We start from the raw sequence: 22837 nt of genomic DNA, 5'->3' as shown, positions 1-22837 counted from the left end.
GGTAGGTAAGGGTGCCGGTTAGTTCATATTTATTTATAATCTTTTGATTGAATATTTTTACTTAATTCAATCAATATTAAAACCTTTAAATCAAGATTAGTTTAAAATATCATATAATACTATGATAATATTAATTAATACTACTAAAGTAGAAATCAGATTGTGTTCAAATGTTGAGTGTGGTAACAAAGGTGGACGCCCAGGCTGGCTACCCTAGCTGGTTGCTGCAACCCGTCCTCGACTCAAGTCTATTACATCCAGCGATCGACCCCACAGACGCATTCATAAATTTTTACATGCTGTTCTTTCAAAACGGGAATTTTCTCTAATATAAATTAATAATGCAATATATTAGCATATCGTGCATATATAGGCATAGGTTAGGTGGTTAGGTTCTGTTGGCGATTATTTGTATTTGTAGTACGTGGGTGAAGCATTTACAGCAACCCATCCGCGACTCAAGTCCATTACATTCAGCGGTCAACCCCACAGACGCATTCATAAATTTTAACATGCTGTTCATTCAAAACGGGAATTTTCTCAAGTATAAATTAATATTATAACATATTAACATATTGTGTATATATAGGCATAGAATAGGTTGGGTTAGGTGTTTAGGTTCTGTTGGCGATTATTTGTATTTGTAGTACGTGGGTGAAGCATTTATAGCGTTGTGGTTCGAACAAAATTCGTCAGTGAAGCACTTGTTCCTGGATGTGTTCGAACGTCAGGAGTTGTGAGTCGTGTGTAAACCGCTTTTCATTCATAAACAGGGGGTTTGGTGGGTGCATGGAATCACTTTTGGATCTTTGTTTGGAAGACGGGCTGTTTCATTCATAAACAGCGGGTTTTGCGGGTGAATGGAATCATTTCGGGTCTTCGTTTGGAGAACGGGCTGAGTTGCTAGTGAGAACTCACTTTTGGTGAACCCCCAGATAACTCTTTAGATTTAGATAATAGTGGATATTTTCCACACTTATGGCATATAGTATGAATATTCTTAGTTACAGGGTGTGTAAAAATGAACCTCCCTTGATTTTCGGATTTGGAAATTTGATGGAATGCTAGTACCTGGAGGGCCAATGACAACCGCCCAAATGTTGCAATAATATTGACTGTGAAATTAAGATGTAGTCGCTGTTTTCTCTAGAACATTGTTGGTACCTTACTTAGCTGTTGTTCCAGAAAATACATGTTACAAATATTTGTTGCCTCAACCCCCAGTTTGTGTGTGTCTCTTGGGCCCCCACGACTCATGGCTTTATGAGTTACACAGTTCATGGTCCTTGAGCTCCAAAAAATACTATTGTATTGCCACATATCCGCTGCAATCGTTCAAGCAAAGCTAAAGAGTTGTGTCTGGTTGTCTTGTGCAAACTAACTTATATGAAAGTTAATTCTTTCTGCGTTTTTCAGTCCTTTTATTGGTAGTTTGTGTGAGATTAGTGAGTTGATAATAGCATCCAATGTAATATGCATAATTACTGTACACAATATTTTTGTTTACATATGTATTAACTACTGCTGGTTTAAGAATTAAGTTCGTTTGAGTAGAGATGATAATATTGAAGCATTCAAGCAATATCTGCAGGTGTCATCATGTTCCAAATTATTCTGCTCGAAACAGATGCAAGCTCTGAACTGCCGGGCAATGATGAGTCATTCACAATTCTCAACGACCCTGGAACGCTACTTCTCTCCCTCGAACTCGTCCCTGTTGATCCACGCCCCGGAGGGTCACCTCAGGTGTGTGCCTGGAGAAGCTCAGGACCACCTCCTGCCCGTCCTCTTCTCTGCCTCCGGTCACACCTCTGCCTTCATCACTGTCCAGGTAATCCTCCATTCCCTATTCTTAAACACATACAAATATATAAACTAGAGCACTGCATTCACCTTCTAGTCCATGAAAGGTAAATCTTTTTTTTTATTTTGGATTCCAGTCACTCATGTTTGAATACAACTGACACTCTCCAACACATTTGCTTGTGTGTTTATAGATGTATAAATACATATTTTCAAGCTATATCCGAAACACTGTTTTATTATCTAACAGATTTTTTTGTTTCAAATTTTTACAATCTCCTTTCTTTTATAAGTGCCAACAATTTGTGTAGTTTAATAACTTATCTCCTCCTTCTATTCCTTTTAGGAGAAAGGAGCATAAATACTCTATATTTGTATTCATTGTTAGGTGACGATCTGTATAAGCGCAAACAGGTGTATTCCCACACCTGACCTGGCCACACAATGACTATGACCCTAACTGGTGTAATCATTGCTCTTGTGCAAGTCCTGTCATCTAGTACTGAATGGTCAGATCAGCCTCTCACAGCACTGTTTGCAATCACTCTAGGCTGTTATAGATCTCAGACACACACCCTAACTATCCCTGCTACCAAACGGCTTGCACTTTAATGGCCTATCTCACCAGGACCTAAGAACGCTATCCTCATGAAGATCCCCAGACCTCAACACACTCAGCTTTCGATTACTGCAAATATTGCCTGACATGCACTAAGGGGCCTGTTACGGCCCTATTGGGTCGCAACCGGGTTCTTCTCTGATGTTATTAGAGTTTGGGATATCCGGCCCCAAGTTAGTAGTGGCTTTCAAGGGGTGTGTTCCAGTAATGCAAGTTAAATTAAAGGGGAAGGGATACAAATGCACTGCTTTTGTATATATATTGCTACCACCACCATAAATATATCACAGTCACATGCGGGGTTGCTATAACTACACTTATTATATACAAATTAGTCTTCCTCTGAAGACACAGGATGCTCCACGGTGCTCAAGATGAGTAGCCCTGGTTCTCTTCTTCGTGGCCCACGATGAATCCTCTGATTCTCTCAGCGAATCTACCCCGGCCACAGGCCAGCCAAATCACAGTCCCACTGGGTGCACCGTCGTGGAGGCCTTCAACCACAAATCCAGCCTGTAGCTGGCAGGTTCCAATCAGCTTCCGCTGTGTAGGACACTCCTACGATCGATACTAGGGTTGTGAGCCCTAGGCAGGAGCCTTGTGTGATTCTGCAGATCACTCTCCTCTCTCCGCACCACAGTGGCTAGTCTCTTCCACCAGCCAGCCCCCAGATAAGACGATTCCTGGTACTGCCACGTCACAGGCAGGCTAACACACTCAACAGTGTCCATTCGGGGGTGACTCACAGCTTCCTCAGAGCAAACTCGTGGAGAGACTATGGCTGCCTTGGGTAGACTGATCCAACGTCCAATACAGCAGTCCCAGGTCGACTCTGTAATCAGACACGTCATTAGTACTAGGGACACTCTAGGGCACCTCACTTACAGGCTTAGACACAAACGTCCACCTATCCACTCCATAGATGGCATTGCTGTCTAAGCGCCACCTTACCAGAGGTCAGCAGCGGCTATGTTATGAGCTGATCAAGACGGGAATCCAGCACCTGTGGCCGGTATATCCCGTCCTCGCTAGATGGCGCTGTCCATTTGGAGGGGGTTTCGGGAGCAGACTCACAGATGGCGTTGTCGTCACTGCTCCGTGCTCGGACGCTGGACTCGGGTCCGTAACAGGGCCATAGTTGCAAAAATGTTTGACAAAAATCTAAAACTGAAAAATATTTAGGAAAATTTGCTCGCTTTTGGCAACACCATGGTGTAGTCCTCATGGCTATATCTGTTATATTTTCAAAATTATGGTTAATATAGGGGTCCCCCCCCCCCCCCGGGCCTCCACCACACCACAATCCCACCAAACATTTTTGGGTTTTCTAAACGTTCTAAAAACAACATTTTACTGTTTTGGTCACTTTTTATATTACGTTTAATACACGTGTTTTGAGAATTTGTAAAAGCAAGAAGAAAACATGAGGTCATAACGTTTTAATAAAACGTGTTTTAAACGTTATGATATAATGTTTTGGAGCAAAGGTTTTTAAACTGTTAAGTCAAGTTATTAATTATTGGAATTATTGTTTAATTATCTTTATTACTTTTAGGAAGATAGAGAAAGGAGAGAGACAGCAAAATATGTGAGAGAGAGACACGAGAGGGAGAGAGAGAGCGAGAGAGAGAGAGAGCGAGAGAGAGAGAGAGCGAGCGAGAGAGAGAGAGAGAGAGAGAGAGAGAGAGAGAGAGAGAGAGAGAGAGAGAGAGAGAGAGAGAGAGAGAGATAAGAGAAAGAATTCCTTGTGATTACTAGGAATTTTTAGTGGATTTAAATTCACAAAACTCCTTGTGATTAAAAAGAGTTTTTTTCAATTTGAAATTCAATTTGAAATATGGTGTATAGATCTTGTTGACTTAAATGGGTTTCGTTGATTTAAATTGGGAATTTTTGAAATCTGGTAGACTTTCATTGGAATTTTGTAGCCCTTATACTTTACAGAGTCTACAGGGTCTGTAGTCTGTAGACTACAGAGTCTACAGAGTTTACATAGTGTGTAGACTGTAGAGTTTCAGAGACATAATTTTTCTGAGTTCACAGTAACAGTTATTTTTAAAGTTAGACATAGTTTCCTTTCAGAGTTTACTGTCTGTTAGTTTTTTCAGAGTGACTTTGTTTTTTCAGGGACTTGGTTTTTTCAACTTGAGTTCACAGGGTCTTACTTTTGCAGAGCTATAGAGTCATAGCTTTATTTCAGGGTGACTTAGTTTTTTTTCATAGTGACTAAGTTTTTTTCTGAGAGACTTAGTTTTTTTTTCAGACTGAGTTCACAGAGTGAACAGAGTTAAATGAATTAATGCATATATCTCCTCTTAGTATCTTCTGTCTTTTATCACTCAATGTAGTCTCAATCTCAGTGACAGCTTACGTTTTCTATCTCTTTCTTTGCCTCAACATATTTATTTGGCTCTCTCAGATTCTCACATAAATTGCATAACTTATTATGTCATACATTTATTAGTAGTTAGAAAAAACAAAAAAATACAAAGACAGCGAAAGATATAAAAAAGATAAACTAAGTCTCTGAGAATGAGACACAGATTAATAAAAGAGGGAGGATACAAAGAAGAGAAAATACAGCATAGGTTCGTTGAAAATTACATGATCAACACTTTGACTTAACAATGCGTTAATGAAATACTTCCCCAAAAATGCCTAAACGTGCAAGAAAAATACTGGAAACAGCTCTTGCATTCACTCGCACGCACATGCACGCTTAAGTCACTCACCTGGCGTTCCGCGAGCGTTTTCTCATGGGTTCGTATCCTGGCCGGGGAGGATTTACTGTGCGCAAGTCCTTAACTGTAGCCTCTGTTTAACTCAACAGTAAAATGGGTACTTAGTTGTAAAAACGATTCTTCTCGAGGGTTGTATTACAGGGAACATAGAATTAAGGACCTGCCCGAAACGCTACGCCTATTAGTGGTTGTACAAGAATGTAACAACTCTTGTATATATCTAAAAAAAAAAATGTTCACTCATGCTAGTCTTACTCTGGAAAGACTAATCAAGGGTTGACTATACACAATTCATGTTGTTTGGAAAACTATACCCTAAGTATCAACATTCAGAACTTTGATACATTGAGAGATTAGTTACGATACAGAATGACTGAGAGTAAGATATGCTATTCATTGTATAAAGTTGACTTAATTAAATGTTTTACTATAAAATTATGTTACAGATTGGTGTTAAATAAAAATACAATACAAAAAGTTACCCCTCGACTACATTTTGGTGGAGTATGTTTATTTTTTATTATTTTTATATCTTATATATACATAAGTTGTTATGTTCTTGTACAGCCACTAGTACGCATAGCATTTAGCGTAAGTCCTTAATCCTATGTTCCCTGGAATACGACCCTCGCGAAGAATCGTTTTAACAACCAGGTACCTATTTTACTGTTGGGTTAAACAAAGGCTACAGTTAAGGATTTGCACCCAGTAAATCCTCTCCGTACACGATATAAACCCAGGACAAAGCCCTCGCGGAACGCCAGGCGAGTGTCTTACCACTACGCCACGGAGAATGTTGATACTACATAAGAAGATGTGCTACGAAAAGAGAGATAAAATAATAAGTTTGGCAAAGAAATTATCAGAGTAACTGTTGAAACACACAGAAAATGGTTTGTTAATATTAGTATAGATTTAAAATAATTCTACCCTAGAGCCCAGGTGAATGGAATAGATTTAAATGTCTTAGCGAGATTTTGTGAGTGATGTTTTATGATGGGATACTCTGACATTGTGTATGAGAATGAAGACAGAGCAGAGAACTACATTATATCAGTGATGAAATATTCAAGAATGTAAGTTATAAGGATGGAATGAAACATTTGGTTAAATTAATTGTATGGAATATGTAAATACAGAGAGGTTAGTATGCATATGAACGGATCATCCGCACTGATAGGTACGTATTCCCACTCATCCATGCTAGGGCCCCACTCTCATCCACAGACTCACCCGCATTCCTGCTCAACAGCATAAATCCACAGGGGTCACCCACCCACCCTATCAGCCTCCTCACTCACCGTTCACCCTCCGGTCTTCTCCCGGTGCTTCTTCACCCTCGACACTCACGTCCTCTCACCTCCATAATGGGAATTACAATTACTGCAAATCAGAGAGGGAACAAAACATATTGCTTAAATAGCGGAGGTAGAAGCTACAGATCGATTGATTTAATATGATTTGTAATACATAAAATATATACAACATGAACTAGAAGATGCATAAGATGAATTAATTTGATAGTTGCAAAAGAGCTTTGTTGGAGGATATGATACAAAACAGAACAACTGTCGGTATGTTGAACTGTTTCAAGTTGACAAATAGTTTTAATGCAACATAAAACAGGGAAGATATGATACGGAAAGATTGACTTGGTAAAAGTTTACTTTAATAATGGTGAGTTTGAAATATTTTTTGATCAAAGTAAAAGATTAACTTAGTTAACATATAGAAAGATATGACTTCATCAAAGGTTATGCTAATAATAGTGGAAATATGTAGTTTACTCTACTGATACTGATCTATATTGTGCTACCCGAGCATCGTGTATGGGAACTGAAGTCTAATAGTTGGATCTGAGAACTACTACTCGACAGGCATGTCACAGAAAGTAAAAGATCTTGAAGAAATTATTTGGAAAGAACTGGATAGGAAAGTACACATAGATAAGTGGCTCACCCCCATACAGGGTCATTTACGTACGCTCGCCTGCCCCCCTCCCCCCCCCCCACTCCCAATAGGGTCATCCATGAACTCACCCCCCCCCCCCACCCCACTCCCACTCATCCGTGGACACTTATCCCCACACAGAGACTATAGGACTCACCTATTTGTATTTGACCTATACAAATAGGTGAGTACACTCAAGCACACACGCTCACTCACGCATGAAGATAGATAGAGACTACAGGATGACCTGGACAAACTGGAGGAATGGTCTAGAAAATGGCTACTAAAATTAAACTCAGGAAAGTGTAAAGTAATGAAATTAAGTTAAGGGAACAGGAGGCTAAACACAAGGTACAATCTGGGAGGTGGAAATCCTGCAAGAGTACAAATAGAGTTGGTTAATATCTGGTTTGGGAGTTGATATCACACCGAACCTGTCACCAGAAGCCCACTTCAAAAGGATATCATCAGCGTCATATGCTAGATTAGCCAACATAAAAACTGCCTTTAGAAAATTGTGTAAGGAATCATTCAGGACCTTGTATATCACTTATGTCAGACCAATCTTGGAGTAAGCAGCTCCAGCTTCGAGTCCATACCTAGTTAAACACAAAACAAAGTTAGGGAAGGTTCAGAGGTATGCCACCAGACTTGTCCCAGAACTAAGAGGTATGAGCTACGAGGAAAGACCAAGGGAGGTATATCTCACGTCCCTGGAAGACAGAAGAGTAAGAGGACACATACCTGGTTGATACCTGGTTGATGGGGTTCTGGGAGTTCTTCTACTCGCCAAGCCCGGCCCGAGGGCCAGACCTGACTTGTGAGAGTTTGGTCCACCAGGCTGTTGCTTGGAGCGGCCCGCAGGCCCACATATCCACCACAGCCCGGTTGGTCCGGCACTCCTTGAAGGAAACAATCTAGTTTCCTCTTGAAGATGTTCACGGTTGTTCCTGCAATATTTCTGATGCTCGCTGAGAGGACGTTGAACAACCGTGGACCTCTGATGTTCATACAGTGTTCTCTGATTGTGCCTATGGCACCTCTGCTCTTCACTGGTTCTATTCTGCATTTTCTTCCATGTCGTTCACTCCAGTACGTTGTTATTTTACTGTGTAGATTTGGGACCTGTCCCTCCAGTATTTTCCATGTGTATATTATTTGGTATCTCTCTTGTCTCCTTTCTAGTGAGTACATTTGGTGAGCTTTGAGACGATCCCAATAATTTAGGTGCTTTATCTCGTCTATGCGTGCCGTATATGTTCTCTGTATTCCCTCTATTTCAGCAATCTCTCCTGCTCTGAAGTGGGAAGTGAGTACTGAGCAGTACTCAAGACGGGACAACACAAGTGATTTGAAGAGTACAACCATTGTGATGGGATCTCTGGACTTGAAGGTTCTCGTAATCCATCGTATAATTTTTCTGGCTGACGCAATACTTGCTTGGTTATGCTCCCTAAACGTTAGGTCGTCGGACATCATTATTCCCAAATCCTTGACATGCTGTTTTCCTACTATGGGCAGATTCGATTGTGTTTTGTACCCTGTATTATGTTTAAGGTCCTCCGTTTTGCCGTATCTGAGTACCTGGAATTTATCACCGTTAAACATCATGTTATTTTCTGCTGTCCAATCGAAAACTTTGTTAATATCTGTTTGTAGTTTATCAATGTCTTCAGCAGAGGTAATTTTCATGCTGATTTTTGTATCATCTGGTAAGGATGACACGAAGCTGTGACTTGTGTTTTTGTCTATATCTGATATGAGAATAAGGAACAGCAGTGGTGCAAGGACTGTACCTTGAGGTACAGAACTTTTAACTGCGCTCGGACTCGATTTTACTTGATTGACTGTTACTCTTTGTGTTCTGTTCGACAGGAAATTGAGTATCCAGCGTCCTACTTTACCAGTAATACCCATTGACCTCATTTTGTGTGCAATCACTCCATGGTCATGATAACCACCTACAAAATTATCTGGAGTATTGACAGGGTGGACAAAGATAAACTATTTAGCACGTGTGGAACACCAACAAGGAGACACAGGCAGAAACTTATTACCCAAATGAACCATAGAGACATTAGAAATAATGTTTTCAAGTGTCAGAGCAGTTAACAAATCGAATGCATTATTAAGCAGTGATGTGGTGGAGACGCACACAGGGTCATCTACACTCATCTGCGCACACTCACCACACACTCACACTCTCCCCGAAGTAGTAAGTATTTTAATTATTCGAATTAACACAAAATCCAAACATAACCTGGAGGAGTATGATTAGTCAATCTTTGATGCTTAAATTGCAATGATGGAAGATACAGAACAATAGACTTTGGTTACCATTTATAAGACATAAAACACATAGATGAGCTAGTACCTGCTTAAACTTAATTAGTTTTGTTATTACATAAAACAATGAAATATAGTGTAAACGAGCAAAAGATTAAGTTAGTTATGAAAGATGACTTATTAAACGGTAAGTTGATAATATGCGTACAAATACAACGTAACGTGGTAGTCACGGGTAATGAAAGGACTGAAGAATGATAGGAATTGTATGGAATGCACAGTTAGGCGTAGAGACGAGGGTGAAGGTCAACTAGGCTCATGCTCACACACGCTCATCCATACACCTCTCTCACTCGCTCACGCTCAAGTGAAACAAAATTCATGTGTGCTGTTGTTGATTTTGTGTGTGACGTCACATTGTCTGCCAAACAGCCAAATGCTAATACATAAAATTATCATACACAATATCGTTTACATAAATGGTCAATAAACCCTTAAGAATCTAATCCACTACTTTTACAACAAATGTGGTGGTGTCATTTTGCACATTCCACAAATTCGATGAGCAAAGGAATACTTTTCCTCGACTGTATCAGCTGACCAGCGGGTGTGTTATACACTACTATTACCTCAGGTTGTGTCTTGTGGTAAGGTCCAGTACCAGAGTAGCCGGGATTACCAGCTGACCAGCGGGTGTGTTATACACTACTATTACCTCAGGTTGTGTCTTGTGGTAAGGTCCAGTACCAGAGTAGCCGGGATTACCAGCTGACCAGCGGGGGTGTAGCACTGCTGTTGGGAAACTGACCAGTGGGATTTATTTTTTAAATTAACTATTATTATTAATTTATTTAGTAATTTGTATTTTAATTTGGTAATAATTTATTTCTTACGATAGCGGACTGTATGATTCTAATTTTCCCACGAGTAGCTTCCCTTCACAGGTTTGGGAGGCGGGGGTATATTTATATTATACCAAATCAAAATTTATTGAATTAATATACAATTTTACTACTAATGGTTATTCTAAAATTTCATTAATGTTTAGTAATGAGTAAATATTTGTTAGCTCTGCTGTTTGGTAGAATACAGCCCGGTTAACAAGCCATGGATACGTCTGGATCAGCTAAACCTGTATCGCCTTGTGGCTCAGGCTACAATGTCATCATAGCGTGCCTCGTGTTGAGCCAGGTAATTTACAGCCAATGCCTCAAGTCGTCCCACTTTACCTCCCGGAATAATACACTGAAAAATTGCAACAACATCCTTATAACAGATATGACACTGAGTATAACAGGAATTAATGCTGGACTCTTACCCGTTTTGGGGGGTTCTCCTGCCTCATAACCGGATCGAAATTAACTAATATTAAAAGGCCTGATTATACCAATAATTAGTTCAAACCAGAAACAAGGTACTCCCCATAAATTTGTAAGGTTGCTGTGGTACATTGACTCCAAAATAACTCACAATTCTTAAATATTGGCAGCACTGCACAGCGCGTGTTCCTCATGAGAGGTCTGCTTGATGGCGTCCTTTTTGCAAGTGGCGTCTCTCCTCCCCCCCTCCCCTCCTTCCAGCTTGAACGCATCCAAACTGGTTCGGTTTTTACACCGGGGGGAGTGACTTTTATTTAATATTTTGTTTGTAAATTAATCTATTATCACAGGAAAATGCTTTTTGGTAAATACAGTCATCTGACTGCAGGGTTTATTTGATCTATATTATTTGTTACCAGATGTAAATAACACACAGTTCTATTCTCATTTTCTAAAGAATGATGCTACTATCTCATAATTTGTAACTAAGGTAATTTAATGGTTAATATTCTAATGCAAAGCAACAGTATTTTTAATGCTTGTTTCATTAGAATTTGTATGTGTCGGGAATTTCCGACAACTGCATTATTACCTCAGGTTGTCCCCCTCCCCATCCGGCCCGTTGGCGTCGTGAGGGGGCTTGGTGGACGGCTGCCGGAGTGTGATGCTCCGTTGGGCAGTCCTCTGTCCTTTTCTGGCCTTGCACTCCTGCTGCTGTCTTCTCCAATTGTGCCGGATCGCTTTTCCTTTTCCTTATGTTTCGTTTTTCTCCCCCCTCTTCTCCTATCTGCTTGTCGTTTCCTGCCGACCTTTTGCTTGTTTTGGATTATTTCTTTGGACTTCTTCTATTTTGACGCCCGGTTGCTTGAGGAGGCATACTCTTGCACCCGTAGAACTGTAGTACCCAACGTCTCGAGCGAGGGGAACCTTTTATTGTCAATACCCCTTTCGTCGCTGAACCCGATCTCGACGGACTGACGGTTCTTAAGGTGGCGTTTGTGGGGCGTATACTCACGACGCACCCCTAGGGGGCCCCGGCATGATCGGCGATAGCTTCCTGTTGGGTGTCCTGCCTCTAATTGTGGCTCCATGGTGGGTATGGGGGCACATTCATGGATGAATTTGTCACTTTTCGTCTCTATGTCGTTGAATGTTTCCGTTGTACCCTCTCAAGCTCGTGGGGTGGGCGACCAAGCCCCCGAGTCGGCCTGTATTGGAAGACCAGGCTCTGTAGCTCCCGCTGCATTGGGCCCCGACCTTGCTCCTCCTTTGACCGTCCTGACTTCTTCCCCCAGCTCCCCTCCCTCCTCTGTGGTTGGGTCGAGCCTCCAGAACCCGGTGGTGACCACTTCGTCCCCTGGTGTGGCTAAGTCTTTCGTTGTGACTACTGCGCCTTTTGACCCCTCTCTCTCTAGGGGTTCTCAACGCCGTTCGCGCCCCAACCGCACTCGCTCGATTCCTTCCCGTGCTGATGCGTATCAGGCCTTGTTTGGTCCTGCTTCATGGGCCAAATACTTTGATCTCCTCCCTCTTGATTCTGCGCCACCTGACGATTTCTCCCTCCATCGGCATCTTGTAGATTCCGTGGATGCGTCTGTTACTTTCAACCCCACTCGTCTCGGTACACGTGTCGTTGCTGCTCCTTCTCAGGATGCGGCTTCCCGCTTGGCTGCCTTATCTTGCCTTGGCGAGATCCCTGTTTGGGTCTCCCAGAACGTTCAGATGAATGCCAGTGTTGGAACTATTCTCCTCCCACCCCATGTTGCAACCGGTGTTCGGAATCTGCAGGATTGCCACGATGATATTCGGCATATCCTTGATGCCCAAGGCCATTCTGTCCTCCAGGTTGACTCGTTTACTCGTCCCCCTCGTGGTCGTCGCCGTCAACCCCTTCGAGTTGTGAAGATCACCTTTGATGGTAGGACCCTTCCATCCTCTGTCATTCTTGCTGGTGCTAGGTGCTCTGTCCAGGAGTATATTCCTTCTCCTCGACTTTGTAACAAGTGCTGGAGGTTTGGGCATGGTGCCCTCTGCTGCTCTGGGACTGTCTCTCTCTGTCCTTTGTGTGGGAGTGAAGGTCACTCTAAGTCGGAGTGCACTTCTACCCAGGCTCGTTGCCTCAACTGCGGTGAGGCCCATCCTACCTTCTCCCGTGCGTGTGTCCATTACAAGCTTGAGGCAGCCGTCCTCAACTTGAAGCACCGGGAGCGTTTATCTTTTCCTGAGGCGAGACGCCAGGTTCGCCGGCTCCCGCCTTTTGCTAATATCTCTTATGCTCGCGTGTTGCGCTCTTCCTCTCCTCGTCCTTCCCGCCTTCCTCAGACTCACAACCGTTTCCGGGCCTTGGACCCTGATGCGCCCACTGCCCCCTCCTTTGTTCCTTTGGGTTCTCTCCCGAAGGATCCTCCTCCTGGTCCTCTGTCTGGGGTTCCCCTTCCTTCTACCCGGTCTGTCGTGTCTCCTGTGTCTTCTTCCTCGTCCCCCTCCGATCCTCCTTCCCATCCTCTTCCTCCATCTCTCGGCTCTCCCCACCGCCTGTCGGTGCGGGCGGATGTCCATCGCTCTCCTAACGGCCGTCGTGTGTGCTCTCGTTCGGCTTCTCCTGTTGAGACACTGGAATCCGTTGCCCGGTACGTAGTTGCTGGGACACCGGTCTCTTTAAGTCAGAAGCGAAAGCCTGGCTCCTCTCCTTCCTCTTCCCCGGCGGGTAAGAAGGCTTCGCTTTCTTCCTCAGCTCCTACTTCTGGCTCTGTTGCTCCTTCCCCTCCCGTTTCAGTGATTGCGCCCCCTGTTCCTGCTATGGAGGTTTCTTTGGCCCCTGCTTCCCTTTCGGTTGCTGCTCTTGCTGAGGTGCGCTCCCCTCTTTCTACTCCCCCTCTTCCTGCTGCTGTCCTTGACTGCTCCTCTCCGTTGTCTCCTCCTCTTCCTCCTCCTCCTCCTCCTCCTCCGGACCCCACCCGCCCACCTCTGATCTGTTCTCCCGTTTCCTTCCCTTCGTCTTTGCTCAGTTTACCCATGCCCCCTAACCCTGACTTTGCTGACCCTGATCCCGACCCTGATATTCTTTAACATGCTCTGTTGCTCTTTCGCCTTTGTTTCTTCCTTGTTCTCTGTTTTTGTCCTTTCTCTTCTCGTCGTTGTCCATTCTTCAATGGAACGTTCGAGGTTATTACGCCAATTTCCTCGAACTCCAACTTCTGATTTCGCGGTTTTCGCCCCTTTCTGTCTGTCTCCAGGAGCCAATGCTTGGTGCTCGTCCTGGTCGTTTTCGTGGCTATTCCTTTCTCTCCCCCCCCCCAGCCATTGCTGGGGCTTCTAATTCTTCTGCTCTCTTGATTCGTGCTGATGTTCCCTTTGTTCCTTTGCTTTTTCCTTCGCCTCTCCATTGTTCTGCTGCTCGTATCTTTGTGGGGAAATGGTACACAGTTTGTTCCATTTATCTCCCCCTGAGTGTCCCGCTCTCTCTTCCTGATTTGAAACACCTCCTAGACTCCTTGCCGGAGCCTGTGCTCCTGCTGGGTGACTTCAATTGTCGTCATTCTCTTTGGGGTGACGTTCTGACGAATACCCGGGGTCGCCTCCTTGAGCCGTTTCTCCTCTCTTCTTCCCTGTCTCTTCTGAATTCTGGTGAGCCCACTCATTTGGACTCTCGGACTCGCACCCTTTCTTGTCTTGATCTTTCTCTCTGCTCTTCTTCTCTTTATTTTGATTTCACGTGGCAGGTTCTTGATGACCTCCATGGAAGTGATCATTTCCCCATCCTTGTTTCCTTTTTCTCTTTTCGCCCTTCCCTCTCTTTCCCTAGGTGACAGTTTGCTAAGGCAGACTGGACCCTATTTACCCTCAGTGCTGCTCTCTCTGACCTCTCCCTTCTGCCTCTCTCTCGCGCTCTCCTCCTTTTTCATGACACTGTCTTCAACGCTGCCCTCCGCTCTATTCCACGCTCTTCCTCTCGGGGTCCACGGAAGTGCGTTCCCTGGTGGAATGCGGACTGTGCTCGGGCTGTCCGCTGTAAGCGTGCAGCCTGGAAGAGGCACCGCCGTAGGTAGACGACCGATTCTTTTCTTTTCTTTCGGAAAGCGAGTGCGGTGGCCCATAGGGCCATCCGTACGGCTAAACGTGAATGTTGGGCATCTTATATCTCAACAATTACGTCCGAAACCCCTGTGGCCCATATCTGGAAGCGTATCCGCAAGATAGCGGGTATGTTCGTTCCCGATGTTTCACCGGTCCTTCACCTCCATGATACTCTTGTGGCGGACCCGTTGCAGGTCGCTTCCGAACTGGGTTCCCACTTTTCTTCTGTTAGCTCTGGTCTTCATCTTCCCCAATCTTTCCTTCTTCGTAAACCTGTCCTTGAATCTCGTCCTTTAGATTTCTGCACTCATCTTCAGCTTCCCTATAATGATCCCTTCTCTCTCTCTGAACTTCGTTCTGCCCTGGCCCTCTGCGGTTCTACGGCGGCGGGCTCCGATGGTATTCATTATGAGATGCTTTGCCATCTCCCTCCGAGCACGTCTCAGTATTTACTGAGTCTGTATAATCGGATCTGGGAGTCGAACGTATGGTTAACGTTCGTCTGATGTGGTTCCTGGAACACCATCACCTCCTCTCCCCTTCTCAATTTGGTTTCCGCAAGTGCCGCAGCACGACAGATGTCCTGGTGAACTTGGAGGTCTATATTCGTACTGCTTTTGCTGCGAAGACCTCCGTTGTTGCCGTCCTTTTTGACCTGGAAAAGGCTTACGACACCACTTGGCGTTATCATATCCTATCTCGACTTCATTCTTTTGGCCTTCGTGGTCATCTCCCTCTCTTTCTCCGCAGCTTCCTCTCTCGTCGTTCCTTTCGGGTGCGCCTTGGTACCGCTCTCTCTCCCTCTTTTCAGCAATACGAAGGTGTGCCCCAGGGTAGTGTTCTGAGCACTACTCTCTTCCTTCTGGTGTCTTCTCCGCTCTCTATGTCGATGATCTTACCCTTTGTTGTCAGGGTGATGATTCGCCTCTCCTTCAACGCCGGCTTCAACTTGCAATTGATGCCGTGTCGTCTTGGGCCACTGATCATGGCTTCAAGTTCTCTACTTCTAAGACTTGTGCCCTGACATTTACGCGGAAACGGGTTGTTCTTCGTCCCTCTTTGTCACTTTATGGTCATCCCCTTGAATACAAAGATTCCGCGAAGCTTTTGGGGTTATTCCTTGACACTCGTTTGTCTTGGTCTCCCCATATCTCTTACCTCCGTGTTGAGTGCTCTAAGGCCCTTACCCTCCTTCGGGTCTTGTCCCATACTTCTTGGGGGGCAGATAGGCGCACTCTCCTTGCTTTACATTCCTCTCTCGTCCTGTCTAAGCTCGATTATGGTTTCCCTGCTTACTCGTCTGCTTCTCCTTCTACTCTTCGCCGTCTTGATGCTTTGCACCATACTGGATTGCGCCTCAGTTCTGGTGCCTTTCGTTCGACTCCCGTCCTTAGCTTGTATGTTGACACTGGCTTCCTGTCTCTCCGGGACCGCCGTGATCGCTACTGTCTTCGCTATGTTGCGCGGTCCTTGCAACATCCTTCCTCTCGCCTCTGTCGTGCTTTAACTTTTACCCCTCCTGCGGTTCCTGTTCCTCTTCACCACCTCCCTCTTTCTGTCCGGTTATCTCGCCTGCAGGATTCTCTTTCCGTTCGTATTTCTGATGTTTCTCCTCGTGTTGTTCCTTCTTTGCCCCCGTGGAGGGTCCCTCTTCCGCGGTTTTGTACATCCTTGACCCGTATCACTAAAGCTTTTACCCCTCCTACGGTTCTCAAACGCCTTTTCCTCGAGCACTTTTCTTCTCACTCCCGCTCCGTTTCTGTCTTCACCGATGGGTCTAAGTCAGCGGACGGTGTTGGCTACTCTGTTGTTTTTCCTGATCGCACTTATATGTGTCGCTTGCCTCCGGAGACTAGCATCTTTACAGCGGAACTTTATGCTATTCTCTATGCTCTTCGTCTCCTGCTTTCTCGTTGTCAGTCTTCCTTTGTAGTCGATGTTGTCTCTCGTAGTGCCCTCATGGCTCTCGGGTCCTTTAATCCGGTTCATCCAGTGGTTGTCGAGATCCAGCATTGGCTGTTTCTCGTTCACAGTAAATTTAAGTCGGTTGAGTTTTGTTGGGTTCCCAGCCATATTGGTGTGTCTTTAAATGAGCGTGCGGATGCTGCCGCCAAGGAAGCTGTCCGCTCTTGTCCCATCTCTCGTAAGGACATTCCGTATTCCGACTTTTACCCGGTTATCCATTCCTCAGTCCTTACCCGTTGGCAGGCTTCTTGGTTGTCTGTTACTGGTAACAAGCTACGTACTCTTAAATGTTGTGTTTCCTCGTGGCAGTCCTCCTTCCACCGTAACCGGCGGTGGGAAACAGCTCTGGCGAGGTTGCGTATTGGCCATACTCACTTAAACCATGGTCACTTGATGGAGCGCCGCCCTGCTCCTTATTGTCCTAGTTGCATTGTCCCTCTTACGGTCGTGCATGTCCTTCTTGCTTTCCGACCGCCCCTCGCGGTCACCTGTCCCTCGATAGAATTCTTGGTGACTCGGATACTTTTGATATCGTTCGCCTTATGCGTTTTTGTTCTCGTATTGGCATCCTTGGTGATATTTAGCGCCCTCTGATTATTTTGCGTATTTGATGGTGCTACATAGCCTTCCCGGTTTGGTGCCTTCTTTTGATAATTACTTACTTACTTACCTCAGGTTGTGTCTCGCGGGAAGGTCCAGTACCATAGCAGCCGGGAATACCAGCTGACCAGCGGAGAGTTACCCATCAGCGTGGAGCATCTTGTGGAGCCTCTGCCCCCTCCTCTTCCCAACACCACCAGGGGAGTCATCAACATTAATGTCAACCTTCCACCAACTGCATCTCCCAAGGTCATGGTTCGTATCTTTCACATTCCTTACTTTGATACCACTACCCGTAAGACATGTCTAGAGAAGACAATTTACAAGAAAAAATTAATTTAAGTGTTAATAATAACGAACATAGTTTTACCTTTCCTTGTTTCCATATTTTGTAAAAAAAAAAAGTTGGATTTAAATTATAGAGGAAATGCAAAGTCTGTGACAATTAATACAAACAATTTGAAATACTATTAGAGCTCTCTGACAAAAATACATTTACTTTTATTAAAACAGATCTTATTATATGAAAAAATTAATTTGCTATTAAATTATGTAAAATACAGGAGTCACCTTAATAAGACATATGGCGCAAAAAATTTAGTTTTGACCCCTCTATCACATCGGAGAAAAGAATACAAATTTTAATCCACATATGTTCATAAACTTTTTAGAAAATATATGGAATTTCTGGGAAAATAAAGAACAAAATATATACTCATCTTTTGGTGTGGTGGCCCCCATAGGCTGCTATCTAAAAAAAATTAAGTATGAATCGCATGAAATGTCATTTTTTTTGTGAGCTGAAGTACTGGTTCTGCCGAGCTATGAAACTCACGCCAGGCCTCTGAGATCCACCCTTGTCTTCTTTGAGTCTGAACCAGAATCTGGCGTTCATTGAGGCGAGGGGGAGCTTGAAGATCATTGAGGCGAGGGGGAGCTTGAAGATCATTGAGGCGAGGGGGAGCTTGAAGTCATTGAGGCGAGGGGGAGCTTGAAGATCAGAGATCAAATCAGAACCAAAGAAAAATCGCCACGGCAAAATAAGCGACTACATAGAAGAAATTAGGAGACCTAAGGTATATAAGGAAAAGGATTGTTGAAGTGCAGCCCCCTTCCTCCTAAGGTTCCCAACGTCAAGAAATTGTCGTACTAAAGTGACTTCTTCTAACCTATCAGAGGACCGAAAACTGAAAATGAAACAATATGTCAATTTCGACTCATGAACCCTTAGCTAATAAGTCTATGGACTGCTATCATCCCTGCGCAAAATCTCTAGACCTTAATGCGATTGAATGATTAGATAAAGATTAAGCCACCCAAGAATAGCACGCACAGCATGGGCATGAATAATCAATAAGTGGAGGCGCTTTAGAGCCATTACCAGTACCAATAGCTGGTACTGGAGATGTGTGGATGGATGGGGTCTTCATGGTCGCTCGCAGTTTATGGCCTGCTGGAGGCTTGGGCGCCAGGTTGCAGTTAAATGTGCAAAGCGAAGCTTTATACCTGCACAAAACAACCTCGGTATTTGAGTACCATCAGGTTCGTCGTCCTTTTCGAGGAATCCCATTTGTCCATCTGGGAATTTGCGGTGGAAGTCTGGATGGAGGTAATCTTTCTTCTGTAAGATGAGGTCAATGTAGGAGTTCATGTAGTTGGCGTGGACATACAAGGGCACGGGGAAAGACCTTGGCCTTTCCTCGTGCTGATTATCGCGTTACATTTGTGGGCCAGTTGTCGTCTGGTGTTTACGTAGCCACTGAACTCGATAGGCGGAATGAAGAGAACAAAGGAGGAACTTTTGTTTTCGTCCTGGTTATCGTCGTCGTCAGGTCGTAAGGCCATTCTCGTCGACGTCGGTGGTGGCTCTGGAGAGCCTCCTTTTGTCGGTTATAGGAGTTTCGGATGATCCATCGTCGTCTTCAGGTGTGATGTCTTTGTTGGCAGGGCAGCCAGGGTGGGTGGCGTCCATCTTACCTGACTGGTTGTGGGCCTGTTGCGGGGGTCGGACGCCAAACCAGCAGCAGCTGAGAGAATGTCGCTGGGTACCATCACCATCTGCAGTCCATTTGCGGTGAGCAACTGGTTGATGGTGTGGATGCTTGACATTGTTGCCCGCCTTCAAAGCGGAGGAAGAGCCCTAAAAGGGATCATTGAGAGGAATGTTACCCCAACTGGCGTCAACCAAATGATGAAACTAGCAATATATTATATGAGTAAGAAAACCACCAACCTGCTAATGAGGAATTCTCCCGACACCAACAAAAACGCCTTGAAAGAGACCAACGTTGTCTACTCTTTCACATGCCCACTTAGGGATTGTTAGCCCCAATAAACGAAGACAACAACGTCCCTCTCTAGGCGATTAACAATGCACAAACAACAGGGCTCCATCAAGGAACATATAATCACCACATACAACGAGACGATCACCATGGATATTTTGACGAGCAACACCGAAATAATTAATAGATACACTGACAACAGAAGATTAGACATCAGTGAAGCGCTGCATATCAAGAAATCTAGACTAGCAATCAATAACCAGCTAATAAACAATTACACTGAACAAATCCACAAGGGCCGTGAAGGGGATTCGAACCTACGTCCGAGAGGATCCCAGACGCCCCTTAATCGACTGTGCCACATGGTAAAAGAAATGCAACCGGGAGTGCAACTGCCCTCATACGGATCCTACAGTCTCTCCGAGACACAAACCAGGGTTTTACACAATTCCTCCCATGCACCCGAGCTCTGTCAACAAGCTGTTCCACCTCATGCCTTGCAGATACTTATCGGTATCTGTGCTTGGGGTTCAACCTCTGCAAACTACCTCAAGCCCATCATCACCCAGCAAAAATCTGCTATCAGGACAATAACAAACTCTGCTTTCAGACAACACACAGCTCAACTGTTTAAATCCCTAAACATGCTAAACATAAATTATGTTTAGCATGTTTATCATTAATACATTCATACATTCTCATACATTCTCGTCATACATTCTCTTGTGTCAATTACATTTATAAACCCCTTTTCTTAAGTGCAAACCCTGTTCTGAAACTCTTCCTGGACAGATGTAATAGAACACATACTCACCACACCAGACATAAATATCTTTGATATCCCCAGAGTCAAACTTAATCTGTGTAAACACACTATGCAAATAAAGGTACCTAGTCTATGGAACTCACTCCCTAATGAATTGAAAAGCTGTCCAACTTTTGCCTTATTCAAAAATTAAAACCAAAAAGTACCTAATTTCATCTTCATAGATTTCTATCTAGGGCTTTATCTCACACTGTATCTAATGCTACCCAATCCCCCAATATTTGTACATAAGCCATATTACTTTACCATTTTAATCTAAGATATCATCTGATATCATAGTTGTTGTATTGAGTACATATTCTACTGCATTATTCCTTGAAATGATCCTCATATTGTACTTCAGTGAACCAATGTATAACCCTGAGATGTTATCCTAATGTACTAGTAATCCTTGTTCATTAATGTGTCTTGTTATTATTGTGTACTAGCAGTACCCGGCCATGCGTTGCTGTGGCTCAGAAACACATGTGCGTTGCTGAGCCACAGCAACCTTCTCTGTCCTCCCCACCATTCTCCCCTCACACGTCTCCTCGGCCTCCCAACCATTCCCCACTCCACCGTCCCCTCGTCCTCCCCACCATTCCCATCTCCCCACCATCTGCACCACCATCTGCACCACCACCTTCACCACCACCTTCACCACCACCATCACCACCACCTTCACCACCACCATCACCACCACCTTCACCACCACCTTCACCACCACCATCACCACCACCTTCACCACCACCTTCACCACCACCATCACCACCACCTTCACCACCACCTTCACAACCACCATCACCACCACCTTCACCACCACCATCACCACCACCTTCACCACCACCATCACCACCACCATCACCACTACCTTCACCACCACCTTCACCACCACCACCTTCACCACCACCATCACCACCACCATCACCACCACCTTCACCACCACCATCACCACCACCTTCACCACCACCTTCACCACCACCATCACCACCACCTTCACCACCACCATCACCACCACCATCACCACCACCTTCACCACCACCATCACCACCACCTTCACCACCACCATCACCACCACCTTCACCACCACCATCACCACCACCTTCACCACCACCATCACCACCACCATCACCACCACCATCACCACCACCATCACCACCACCTTCACCACCACCTTCACCACCACCATCACCACCACCATCACCACCACCTTCACCACCACCATCACCACCACCTTCACCACCACCATCACCACCTTCACCACCACCATCACCACCACCATCACCACCACCTTCACAACCACCATCACCACCACCATCACCACCACCTTCACCACCACCATCACCACCACCATCACCACCACCATCACCACCACCTTCACCACCACCATCACCACCACCTTCACCACCACCATCACCACCACCTTCACCACCACCATCACCACCACCTTCACCACCACCATCACCCCACCATCACCACCACCATCACCACCACCATCACCACCACCTTCACCACCACCATCACCACCACCTTCACCACCACCATCACCACCACCTTCACCACCACCATCACCACCACCTTCACCACCACCACCATCACCACCACCTTCACCACCACCACCATCACCACCACCATCACCACCACCATCACCACCACCATCACCACCACCATCACCTTCACCACCACCATCACCACTACCAGCACCACCACCATCACCACCACCATCACCACCACCTTCACCACCACCTTCACCACCACCATCACCTCCACCATCACCACCACCATCACCACCACCATCACCACCACCATCACCACCACCTTCACCACCACCTTCACCACCACCTTCACCACCACCATCACCACCACCTTCACCACCACCATCACCACCACCTTCACCACCACCATCACCCCACCATCACCACCACCATCACCACCACCATCACCACCACCTTCACCACCACCGTCACCACCACCTTCACCACCACCATCACCACCACCTTCACCACCACCGTCACCACCACCTTCACCACCACCATCACCACCACCTTCACCACCACCTTCACCACCACCATCACCACCACCATCACCACCACCATCACCACCACCATCACCACCACCTTCACCACCACCTTCACCACCACCATCACCACCACCATCACCACCACCATCACCACCACCTTCACCACCACCATCACCACCACCTTCACCACCACCATCACCACCACCTTCACCACCACCATCACCACCACCATCACCACCACCATCACCACCACCTTCACCACCACCATCACCACCACCATCACCACCACCATCACCACCACCATCACCACCACCATCACCACCACCTTCACCACCACCATCACCACCACCTTCACCACCACCATCAC

The 22837-nt window shown here is 45.3% G+C and overlaps 1 protein-coding gene across 1 annotated transcript in view; it reads left to right on the top strand.

Annotated features, from left to right (window-relative positions):
• The window catches only part of LOC123774736 (murinoglobulin-2), a 308702-nt gene that overhangs the window by 137190 nt on the left and 148675 nt on the right, over positions 1–22837 (top strand). Inside the window, 2 exon segments of the mRNA XM_045769279.2 lie at positions 1628–1831; positions 17436–17615. Of these exon segments, the coding sequence (XP_045625235.2) occupies positions 1628–1831; positions 17436–17615 (384 nt within the window).

The sequence above is a fragment of the Procambarus clarkii genome, chromosome 68 (assembly GCF_040958095.1).
Source record: "Procambarus clarkii isolate CNS0578487 chromosome 68, FALCON_Pclarkii_2.0, whole genome shotgun sequence".
In the NCBI taxonomy this organism is placed as follows: Eukaryota; Metazoa; Arthropoda; class Malacostraca; order Decapoda; family Cambaridae; genus Procambarus; species Procambarus clarkii.
The sequence above is the reverse complement of the archived record's forward strand: the minus strand, read 5'-3'. Positions and strand labels throughout refer to the sequence as shown.